Source organism: Crocuta crocuta, unplaced genomic scaffold, assembly GCF_008692635.1.
Source record: "Crocuta crocuta isolate KB4526 unplaced genomic scaffold, BGI_CrCroc_1.0 scaffold156, whole genome shotgun sequence".
Lineage (NCBI taxonomy): Eukaryota > Metazoa > Chordata > Mammalia > Carnivora > Hyaenidae > Crocuta > Crocuta crocuta.
The window spans coordinates 261,052-273,780 of NW_027531308.1; the positions used below are offsets into that span (position 1 = coordinate 261,052).

Below are 12,729 nucleotides of genomic sequence, written 5' to 3' on the forward strand. Positions count from 1 at the left end.
CTGAGAATATACCAGAAGTAACATGACCAAAAAGTATCACTGACTATGCAAGTAAAAGAATCTGGTTTGTTTATAGAGGAAAAAAATACATTTACCTTAAGATAAAATGTTGTTCCTTAATGTGAAAAGGAATAGTAAAAGATAAAATCAAATGGATACCAACATTTTCAGAGTAAATTTTATTTGCTTTAGTTATATATATAACTTTAGTTTTTAATTTAACACTGATTCAAAGGGTTATATATGTCCTGATGTTTACAGCAGGATTATCAACAATAGCTAAATTATGGAAAGAACTCAAATATCATCGACTGATGAATGGTTAGAGAAGATGTGGTATATGTACACAACTGAATATTACTCAGTCATAAAAAAGAATGAAATCTTGCCATTTGCAATGACCTGGACAGACCTAAAGAGTATTATGCTGAGAGAAATAAATCAATCAGAGAAAGACAAATACCATATGACTTCACTCAAATGTGGAATTTAACACAAAACAATCAAACATGGAGAAGAAAAAAGAGAAAAATTATGAAACAGACCCTTAACTATAGAGAACAAACTGGTAGTTACCAGAATAGTGGTGGATGAAGGGATGTGTTAAATAGCTGATGGGAGTTAAGAAGGACACTTGTTGTAATGAGCACTGGGTGTTATATGGAAGTGTTGAATCACTATATTTTATACCTGAAACTAATATTACACTGTGATAACTAACTAGAGTACAAGTTTTAAAACTTGGAAGTTATACATATATATATGTAACTTTATACATACATACATATACATATTTAACTTTAAATAATGGGTCTGAAAAGAAGCAATGACAGATATGAAAATTTTGGCAAAGTTTATACAGCTCAGCTTTGATGAGCTTATTTGATTAAATTTAGAAATGCTTTGCTATCAAAAAGTACTATCTGCTATCAAAAAGTATTAAAGCAAGCCTAGAATTTATTTTTTCTGTTAGAATGACATAACATTTATATTGTTGTATTCCTTCTGCTCCTAACTAGAAGCAATCCATGTAATTCTTTGTCTTCTGTGTAATTTTCTTAGTAAGCAAATTTTCTGTAGTTCACAAAGTAGGTTGTGAACAAGTTTTTAATAGAAGACAAGAGAAAAGGAATGAGAAAATAAAATTTCATCAAAAGTAAATATCATTATGTGAAACTGGTTCAATTCTTTACAGGAATTGGGCAGGATATATACTGTAATGTATAATCTGGGACAGTATCCAAAAGTGTGAAACCCATTCCTCTGATTGACTCTACTCTTGCCATTTAGCTTTCTCCCCTCATTGACACACCATGGCTGAGCTTCTTTGGCCAAAACAAGTCACTCAAGGCATGAAACCTGTGGAGGAGGCAATTTATTACAGTTATAATCAAGCAATAGAAATTTAAACAGGACTGCAGTAATGTATGGTGATAGATGTTAGATAGCTTTATTGTGGTGATCATTTTGCAATATATACAAATATTGAATCATTATTTTGTGCACCTGAAACTGGCATAATATTAAGTTTCAAATATACATTAATTTTTAAAAAAGGAGACAAAGGAACAAAATAATAGGACAGCAGTAAGGGAAGTTAGAAGGGGACAGAACAGCAAGTGAAAGGAAGTGGAAAAAGAAGGAAGAATGACGGCAGGGAGGAGAAGTAAGAAAGTTGAAAAATGAAGGGGAATGGGCTGGAGATCTTCATACCCCAGAGACCGTAAGTGCTTGAAGAAAAATGAAGAGGAAGAAGTAGAAGAGAAAAGGGAATGAAGATTTAATGGCTTTGAAGATTTAATGGGTTTGAATAATACTAATCTAGGAGAAAGATAGTGATGTTTTCCCAGTTCTTTATATTCTGAGATTACATGGCTTCTACCCGGACATGCACCCATTGAGCTTCTATATGTGTGTTCTCAAAGATTCTGTGTGTGTGCTCTCAAAGATACTGTCCTCCTTTCATAGCCCTGACAGAGACCCACAGAAGGAGTAGAATATGGGCAAGCTGCAGCATACAATAAGAAGACTTCATTCATTTCTGTCAGCAAACTCCCACTGAGTACCAGTAGAAATTCCTTTCTGTGAGACAGACTCCTGTTTAAAAAAGTGAGCCCTCCCTGTTCTGAAGGCCGCAAAGAAGTCTACCCTAGTTTGTATTTCCAACAATTACTTCAAATAAATATTATTCCTTAGGAATTGGGGCTCAAAATTATTATAATCTTAGATTTTAAGTACTTCGTATGTAACTCCTTCTCTTTTTTTCAAAAATGAATGTCCCTCTATAAAAATACTCAGTATCAGTTTGTATAATCAAATCAAGGCAAGACAAACAAGAGCTTCTCTCTGAGTTTGACCATCAATAATGAGCATCAGTTATCAATAAGAGCTCTTCACAATACAGACATTCCTTAAGAGATCTTCCTGTAGTTCACTAGCTGTCTACATACTCTCCTCATTGCCACCTTCATTTCTTGATTCCTGAATGTATAGATGACCGGATTTAGGAAAGGAGTGAGAACAGCATCAAAGATGGCCAGAAATTTATCCAGGTGTATGGAGGGAGACGGCCACATATAGACAAATATCAAAGGGCCAAAGAACAAGAAAACCACAGTGATGTGAGCTGACAGTGTGGACAGAGCCTTGGATGAACCAGCTGAAGAGTGTTTCTGAACAGTGAGGATGATGATGATATAGGAAATGATGAGTATAAGGAAGGAGCCAACAGAGATGAATCCACTATTGGCTGTGACCATAAACTCTAGTCGGTAGGTGTCTGTGCAGGCAAGTTTGATGAACCGAGGAAGGTCACAGTAAAAGCTGTCCAGCACATTAGGACCACAGAAGGGTAAGTTTACCACAAAAGCCAGTTGAACCATGGAGTGGATAAGGCCAGTCATCCAGGCAGCCACTAGAAAGAAGAGGCACATTCTGGGGCTCATAATGGTCAGATAGTGGAGAGGCTTACATATGGCAACATATCTGTCAAAGGCCATGGCGATGAGCAGCACCATCTCCACACCACCAATGACGTGAATAAAGAAGATTTGAGCGATGCAGCCACCAAAGGAGATGACTTTACGCTTTCTGAAAAGGTCATAAATCATCTTGGGCGAACTGACGGAAGAAACTCCCAGGTCAATGAAGGAGAGGTTGGCCAACAGAAAGTACATGGGCGAGTGTAAGTGAGGGTCAGAAGTCACGGTGAGCATAATGAGGGAGTTGCCCATCATGCTTGCCACATAAAAGGTGGAGGAGAACACAAAGAGGAGAAGTTGGATCTCCCAGGAGTCACTGAGTCCCAGGAACACAAATTCTGACTCCACAGAGTGATTCGCTCCATCCACTGGCATTGTCGGCACTGCTACCTGAAGAAGGACAATAGGAGAAAATGAAAATTATGATAACTATGTTAATAAATTAGGAGAGATGGCCAAAATTATGAAAGCCTGTTTCTACTTTAGCATTAGAACTGACCTAATATGCTCATGGTCTCTCAAATGTGATTACCCAGAAAAATTGGTGGCTGTCATGTGGAGCTGCTCTCTACCACCAAGTTGGCTGCATTTGATAACTCTGCTTCCTCCCAGGGTTGATGCTGCAATTAGTCATGATACATAAGATAGTCAACATGAGCCAAAGCTTTTGATTTTTGGTTCCAAACTAATACAATCTGGCCCCAGTCACATAGAACTCATCACAATTACAGTCCCTTCCAAGTCTATAAAATTTCATCTGACACATAGACCCTTCTTCTCTTCCACCCCAGTCCCCACTTCTGGGAATATATTCATCTTTAATATTGCTTAAATGCTTACCACACCTACAAACTCTTGCTTTATTATTACTGGCATAAACACCAAACCTTCTTTGCATTTGATAGCCCTCTGCTTCCTCCCAGGTTAGATACTATGATGTTTTTCATGAGATACAAGATTGGTCAAGTTGGGTAATAAGAATCCAACACTAATTTCTTTTGATTTTTGTTTCAATACTAATAAAGCCTGGCTCCAGTCACACAAAACTCTTCACCACTTCTCAGCTCTTTCATTCACTTCCAAGATTACAAGCCTTATTCTGACGAACAAACCCTTCCTCCTAACTCCCCACCTCTGGAACATATTTATCTTTAAGGCTTATTAAATTCTAACCACATCTGTGAGGTCTTGCTTTATATCACTAGCATTTATTTTACTGTGTCTTGTGTTTTAATAAACTAAGTATAGTTTTAACTCGCCAAACTACTGTAAGCTCCTTGAAGGCAGAGATTATGACGTATCATATTTGGATTCCCTGAAGAAATGGTCCACACATAGGTGCAGGTCCACGAATTTTCTGTTATGAGTTTGCATCATGCTAAGTGCAGAAATTGAGAGTGCTTAGAAACTTCTCCAGCAATTTTACATCACAGCAAAATCCAGATGTAGGATTTTACATTTACTAGAGTATCAATCCATGAAGAATTGGAGGGTGTGGGAGCAGGGGAACCTACTGCTTCACCGTTTAAGAAGCACTGCCGTAGAATACTGAACACATGAAGGGGTCATGGTACAGTGAAAAGAATTTTGTTCAAACCTCTATGTAAGGACTTACCACATTACCTTTTAATTTTAGTTTTATTTAGAGAAGCAACATAATATAGTGGAAAGAATATGGATATTGGATTCACAAAACTGAGACTTATTCTCTGATTTACCCACTGAGTTTATACTGGGCAAGTTAATTAAATTCTTGAACCTCAGTTTATCTATAAAATTGCAATAATGCTTTTCTAAGTATGTTGTAGAGATAAAGTAAAGTTTTTCATCATGTATCCAATGTGAAAATATTTAGCAAATATTGATTTTACTTTCCTTTATTCTGTTTGTCCTTAGTAGTGCTCAATACATAAGATAAATGAACAAATAAAATAAAATGGCATTGTACATTTTGATGCACAGAGCATCAAAATTTCTTTTTTTAATTTCTTTTTTTGTTTAAATCCAAGTTAGTTAAATGTAGTATAATAATTATTTCAAAAATAGAATTATTAGTGATTCATCAGTTACATATAACATCCAGTACTCATCTCAGCAAAGGCCCTCCTTAATGCCCATTGCCCATTTAGCTCATCCTCCCACCCGACACCATGCCAGCAATCCGCAGTTTGTTCTCTGTATTTAAGAGTTCTTATGGTTTGTCTTCCTCTGTTTTTATTTTATTTTTGTTTCCCTTCCCCTATGTTCATCTGTTTGTTTCTTAAATTCCACATATAAGTAAGATCACATGTGGTATTTGTATTTGTCTTTCTCTGACTTATTTTGCTTAGCATAATACACTGTAGTTCCAACCACATTGTTGCAAATGGCAAGATTTCATTCTTTTTGATCACCAAGTAATACTCCAGTGTGTCTGCGTGTGTGTGTGTGTGTGTGTGTATACATATACATATATACCACATCTTTATCCCATCAGTTTATGGGCTTTGGGCTCTTTTCATACTTTGGCTATTGTCGATATTGCTGCTAGAAACATTAGTGTGCATGTGCCCCTTTGAATCAGCACTCCTGTATCCTTTGCATAAATACCTAGTAGGAGCATCGAACTTTCATGTCTAAAAGATATTTCAGTAATACATTATGATTATCTCCTTCCACATAACTTTATAATATTTATAATCTTTTAGCGGTCAAAATAAATACCATCCTATGTAGATTAAATATATTTCCTCTAAAAAAATCATTGTATTTCTTAATAGTACTTACTACAAATGTAAATTATTGATTTTTTTTCCCTTGTTCTCCTTCCTAATGAGACTGCAACTTCCACAGAGTGAAGAACTACATCTGTCTTATTATCATGTATCCTAAAACTTAGAATCACACCAGGTACAGAATAGGGATATGTAAATATATCAGGAACTAAGTATTTGCTGAAGTAAGAGGGTATATTTAGATGATTAAAAATATATCCAATTATATAATTAAGGAAGATGGGTAGTTTGTGCATAGCTCCTAAGCAACAGAGAAAAATAGAAAATAAAGAAGTGTAAAAGTAAAGAAGAGTTAGGGGGAAAAAGAAATAAGATTAAAAGGGAAATCTAAAAAGGATGAAGATTAGGAATATATATACATAATAACAAAGAAAAGAAAAATAAAGCTTACTTTAGATTAAGTAAAAGGTAGTTTATGAAGTATGATTTACGTTACTTTCTGGTCCCATTCTTGACAAATTCTGTAATCACAAATATAGTATGATATCTCCAGGTGCCTTTTAGGTGCTAAGGCTCTTAGGAAAGTGTCTCAAAAGGCCTTTATCAGCTGTGCACATAGAGCTGTGATTNGCCTTTTGGCTCTCCAATATCCATCAGTTAGGAAAGAACTGAGAATTTTAGGGAAAATGACTTTAAAGCTAAACAAGATATAAATATGAAATTAGATGCAATAAAAGGGTAAAAATACATTCAAATATCAGGGAATATAGAAAATTGAAAAGTTGGATCATCAGAGTTTTAAAGTGACTTGAGAAGGAGTCATATCCAAGTCTCAGTCCAGAATAAAAGTTATAAAGATGTTTCTAAATAGAGACACAAGGATATATTTATTCACCTAAAAGTCATCAAGTACCCATAGGAAAAAAAAAACAAAACTCCTGAATGGTGATATTCTCAAATCATCTTCTCTTATTTATTGTCTATACTTTGAAATAAATTTTCTTAATCATATTATACCCATTATTTTATAACTAAACATCCATGATGCAAGAGACAAGGCCCAGCTCTGTCTTCTTTTGTGATTAATACTTTTTCTTGGTCCATATGGAAATGATTAATCCTTCAAACAAATCTCCATATACATTTAATCCTGTATAGGTGAAAGCAATATTGGTAACTGAAGTTCTAAATAATAGAGTTACCAAGTCAAAGGGATCTACAGACAGCTGTTAGGTTTGAAAAAAGTACTAATCTAAATCAATATCCATATAAATTTTCTCAATATAAAAATATTGTGAGCTTAACATCTCCCTAAGCTCATACTTTCTACATTTATATCTTTAAAGTTGTCACAAAACCTTCCTTATACTCAAGTAAAATCTTCCTCTGCTTTTACTTTTTATCTCTGTGGGAAAAATAAATCTGTGTCCTTTTCAAATAACTTTCTGTGTACACAAATGCAACAACTTAAGTCACCCCTTAGCTTTCTGTTTCCAAGATTCAACAAATTCAATACTTTTTGTAATTCCCCTTAGGATCTTTTTCTCACTCCCATCCAAAAAATAAATTCTCATTTGTCAGCCTTCTTTAAACTTTCCTTAATTCTACTTACAACTTACAGATAAAATTCAGATAAAACACTCCAATTCTAAACCATTTAAGGGACTGGAAAAATTAGTTCAATCTCCTAGTAGCTTTATGGGTTTGTTTTTTTAATCTTCTGCTTACATTTTAAAATGACATTACGTGGGAAATTATTTATTCAGCTTTGGAGTTTTTGGTCTCCATGTCTTTTATTTTTATTGAAATGTCTATGAAATCCTTTTCCATCTTATAAACTTAACAAGTTCCTTATAAATTTGCTTCCCTTTTCACAGAAGATGATCAGTTTATACCCATCTATTTTGAAAAGCTGATGGAGAGAAAAATACAATTACCCTGGGGGGTTTTTTTGTATCTTCATGTGTCATCAGTCTTTCTCATCTGTTAATCAAGTGGCAGAGGGTGAGGATCAGCATAATATAATTATATAATCAGCATTAGGAACAGAGTGATTAATTGAAATCTATGCTAATCACAAAACATTACAAAACCATTTGACTATTTTAATGTCTTTCACATTACGCAAGATACAATGTGATTCTAGCTAAAAGTCAAGATCAGTTAGCCTTTTCCAAAATGTCAAGCAACTTTTTCACAATTATTCTTCTATACTGTTCAGTTCCTTATTCTAGACACTATCTACTTTGCTTTAGGATAAGACACATGCACTTGAGGATATGACTTGTATTCATAACAATTCTAACAACAAAATCATGTCTAAAATTAAAGGCACTTTTTGCATTTCTAAATTTATTTCTATCCTTCCATTTTACCTGTACAAAGGGAACAATATCTTCAAGGAGTCTGAAATTTTCCTGTGCTTTCTAACACAAAATGTCATATAAAATCCTGCCATTAGAATAAATGAAGCCAATTACAGCTCAAGAAGACAGTAACCAAGTGATACTGCAAAAACATGATAGTTTAGAAGGAGCTCCTGGATCGGGGGACTTTACCTCTAGAGAACTATCTAGTTTGACCAGACCAACCAATGATCTAAAACTCATAATAAGACACTAGAGAGGAAGAAGCAAATAAGAGTGGAATATTTTTGTTTAACATTTATGCTGTTTTGTCAAAAATTTAATAAATATTGGTGATTACTCATTAGAATTAATCTCTGAAAATAGGTAAATATTAACTCAAAAAAATTAACTATGGTCATCTTGATCATCTCCAAAACCACTGTGCTTAACTTTTTAGTATAATTTAAATAGAAGAATGTACACTCAACTTCATTTTTATGCAATCATTAATTTTATAATTAATTATGGATGTATACAAATATATGAAACATATGGATGTATACAAATATATAAACCTATACAGAAATTTAGTCCAGTGAAGAGAGCTTAAAAGTGAATGAAACCGGGACCCCTGAGTGGCTCAGTCAGTTGAACATCCGACTCTTGATTTCCGTTCAGCTCATGATTCCTGGGTCATAGGATTGAGCCCCCCCATCGAACTCCATGCTGAAGGCGGAGCCTGCTTGAAATTCTCTCTCTCTATGCTCCTTTCCCCTGCGCTTTCTCTCACACACTCTCTCTCTCCCTCTCTCTAATAAATAGATTAATTAATTAATTTTTAAAAATGAATGAAACAGCTGAAACATATATCAACTGATGATAAATTAAAGACATTATGATATATCCATATAGTCAAATTCTCTGATGCTGTTGAAAAGCAAGTTCAAACTTTATAAAGACACCCATAACACACTGTTGAATGAAACTCTGGGTAGCAAACTGGCATGCATATTGTGTTGCTGTGCATATAAATAGATACACATATCTGAACAAATAGACTATCAATTTTTTAAAATACTTCAGAAGAGTGGTATTATTAGATGAGAAACCAAATATTTTGATTTTCAATTTTGTATACTTGTATCAGTCAGGATCCTGCCCCAGAAAAACTGTCACACCCAAAGTAAGTAGCTGGAAAAGAACTTAATAAATGCACAGAGTCACCTGCAGAAGAGTTAAGTGAAACTGAAGGGACAAATGGAAACTATCCTTTTACTCTCTGCATCCACTCTTGTCTTTTATCCAGGGGACAAACCGGATAGAAAAGATATCAGGACCGAAGTAACTGAGCATCAAATAATTACCTATTATATCACTTCAGAGTGATCTAAATCTAAAATGTCAGCCTCCATCAGTGTACTTTATATGAATTACATAAGGGGAAAGGGGGAAGAAAAATATAATATAAAACTAGCTATCATGGTATACTGGTCATGAGACTGGAAACTTCATTCCTGTAGGTTATCAGTCTTGATATGATCCTTTGTTTAATGGGATGCCACTATTTTTCATTGGTGAGAACTATGAACAAAGAGGTACCTAGAAGCACTCCAATAAAGCCCCTGAGTTCTGGACTTAATAGTCATTGTCCCATTGTGGAATAGGAACCAAATATCCCCCTGGTAATGAGGATATGTCATGAGGATCTGGATGTGTATATACAGTCATCATATAAATTAACAGAGAAGAATAGCATATACTGTACTCAAGATTTTGTAACCATAATTTATAACTTTCAAATATTTCAGCATAGAGCTTACAGACTTCCATTTTTTACTTTTGCCCCAGTCCCCGCACATGTCAGAGGCAAGTCCTCTCCTGTATATTCAGTGACATGAGGAGCCCAAACTGGTTAAAGCCTAGTCTCAGCTTTGTTTTCTTTGGAAACATTCTTCCTTGGGGCACTACGACCTTTGAACTTAAATCAAAGTTCCCATGAGTAGGAAGCATGAATTTCCTCTGTGTATTATTTGGTCTTATTGTTAGAGTGACTTTGTCTACCTTGGGTTCGTATACTCCAGCTTATATATTGGTATATATATTGGCCACTGGTTTAAGATATGTACTGCATGAGACAGTGTCCTAAAGTTGCAAGATATTCACTTCCCAATTGAAACAAAAGCTGAGACTTCTGTGTGCCCTTACACTACTCTATCAAGCAAATTGTTTCTGGAGTTTGGAGTACAAATAAGTCCAGTGAATGCTATGGGTGTAAGCCCATGGTCACATTTCATTTCCTAAAAATATGCCCAAATGCAGCATCCTATATGATATATGATAAATATATAACTACAGATAAGGCAGTGAAGGTATTCTATGAACCAATAAATGGTAATGCTGACAGCAGCATTGTGGGTGGGAAAGGCATAGTGGTAGCCAAAATTAATAAATAAGTAGATGACATATACTTTATATATGTAAACATATATTATGACATATATTACAAACAGAGTTTCACATGTTTAATGTACATGAACTATTTTATAGACTTATATTTAAAATTTGTAAGTATAATATTTATATCTATATACAAAATACATAAGATGTATTTATATGTATAATACTTTTCCCTATGAAGTGAGATTAGAGAAAGAGATAGAAATAGAGATAAATATCCCTAAGAAGATAAGCATTTCTCCATTCTATGAAAAAAGGGTCTAACTTTATTCAGTCTGCCACAAGTTTGAATAGTTCTTGTCTTCTCACAGTAGGCTAAGATATAGTACCATACAGGGAACTGACCATTTACTTTTGTGTTGGCAGTTTGGGCGCCAGAAGCAATGGTAAACAAATCAGCCTTAGTGATGGGAAATTCATATAGTTGACTTTAGGCAGAGACATCAACTCTACTGCTGTGGCTACTTTTAATGCCAATTAAGCAGTTCTGGAAACCGCTGGGGAAAGAGGCTGACTGACAACCATACTAGCAGGTCATCTTATTCAAGTACAATGAATAACCTCAATTATGCTCTTATATGGGCATGAATATTGTCATTCTCTGTACTTTTCAGAGAAGTCCAGCTACCTATCTCTCCCTAGAATTCCCTGCTAGTAATTTTATAAGCTCATTTCTTAGTCTCTCAACAAACCAAATAATTAGGTCTGCCACAAATTAGTAAGATGTGTATCATAATCTATTGTTTCCTTACAAGGGAAGCACACAACTAAAGGTATTCTCTGAAGTTCTTTCCATCAGAAGGGTTTTCCTTTACCACCGTCCGTCAAGGCAATCTGAGTGGTTTAATGTCATGGCCATTTACTTACAGCTGATACTAATATAACATTCTTAACTATTCATAACCCAGTCTGTTTTTTATCCTCCATTGTTAATTTGTCATAGAGAATTTCCAGTATCCAAAGAGAAATGTGAAAGAATAAGAAACCCTGTGAGTCTGAGCCTCCTGCTCTGGCCTCAAAAGGCTACTTTTGCCTTCCAGATTGCCTACCAAGCCTTGTCTTCCTCCAGACCTACCTCAAAACTGGCAGCTTTATAATTTTTCCAATAAATAGATTGAAGCAACATGTTCAAATATGGTATATGTTTCCTCCAAAAGGTAAAGAAATTCACCAAGGATTGGGTTCTTTCCCTGGTGGGTGTCAGAAGGTGAAGATACTCTAGAAGAGATACTCTGGTATGCTCCAAACCACTTGGAGATATCAGTGATTTTGAAGGTCCCTGAAATTTTGATGTATTTTTCTCATCATTCAACATACTTGTGTCTTACCAAGACATCTAAGGTACCTACTACTTGTAGTTCACGAAGTCTAATNTATTTATATATTATATTATATTACCATTATATTAATGGACAAACATAATATTCCATATGATATCAAAACCATCAGCTACCTTCTCTGACAATATATCTGAGAAGGATCAGGAAAATTGTGTCAAAATTTAGATTCCCGGGGAAACAGATTTTGAGATAAAGATGAAAACACAGGAAGCTTGTTTGGGAATGCTATTAGGATGAGTTAATTCCATTTGAAAGTAGGGAATTAAGGGGCATCTTGGAGGCTCGATCAGGTAAGCATCCAAAACTTGGTTTTGACTCAGGGCATGATCTCACAGTTCGTGAGTTTGAGGCCAGCGTGGGCTCTGTGCTGGTGACCTGAACAGAGCCTGCTTGGGATTCTCTCTCTCCCTTTCTCTGCCTCTGCAAAGCTCTCCCTAATTCTCTCTCTCAAAATAAATGAATAAACCTTAAAAAAAAAGAAAAGAAGGAAAGTAGGGAAATGAGCAGGAGGTGGCAGAGGCAGAAGCTGCCAAACTTGTGGGGGCTCTACACCTGGGATGAGATTGCAGAATTGTCCCAAATGGACCATTAACCAATCATTGTATGCAAACTAACACAGAAGAGTGGGCATTGCCTTGGATATGTTAGCTCTCTTTAGTCAAAGACATTCCCAAAAAAGGGCGAATTGATAGGAGGCATCAGATAACAACCCTCCAATAGTGGGGAATAAATATTTCTGTCCTGAATAAATCTTTCTGTTCTGAAGGAGAGGATCTGGGTAGCAGGTCATAACATGTCACATCAACCCCTAGGTCACTTGCATCTCATTGATTCATTTGAGTTCTAGACCCAGCTCCTTCAGAACTTAGCTGACCTTCTTATCCTGTAG

At 35.3% G+C, this 12,729-nt stretch overlaps 1 protein-coding gene across 2 annotated transcripts; it reads right to left on the minus strand.

Annotated features, from left to right (window-relative positions):
* Positions 1 to 2,411: 2,411 nt before the first annotated feature.
* On the minus strand, positions 2,412 to 8,536 carry LOC144237938 (olfactory receptor 4F3/4F16/4F29-like). Of its 2 annotated transcripts, XM_077771648.1 has the most exons (2): positions 8,527 to 8,536; positions 2,412 to 3,349 (listed from the first exon to the last, which is right to left on the minus strand). In XM_077771648.1, exons 1-2 carry the CDS (start codon positions 8,534 to 8,536, stop codon positions 2,412 to 2,414), a joined length of 948 nt encoding a protein of 315 aa, XP_077627774.1. The 2 variants fall into 2 exon arrangements, with proteins under 2 accessions (XP_077627774.1, XP_077627775.1); XM_077771649.1 differs by lacking the exon at positions 8,527 to 8,536 and having other exon boundaries at positions 2,412 to 3,356.
* Between the last annotated feature and the right edge of the window lie 4,193 nt (positions 8,537 to 12,729).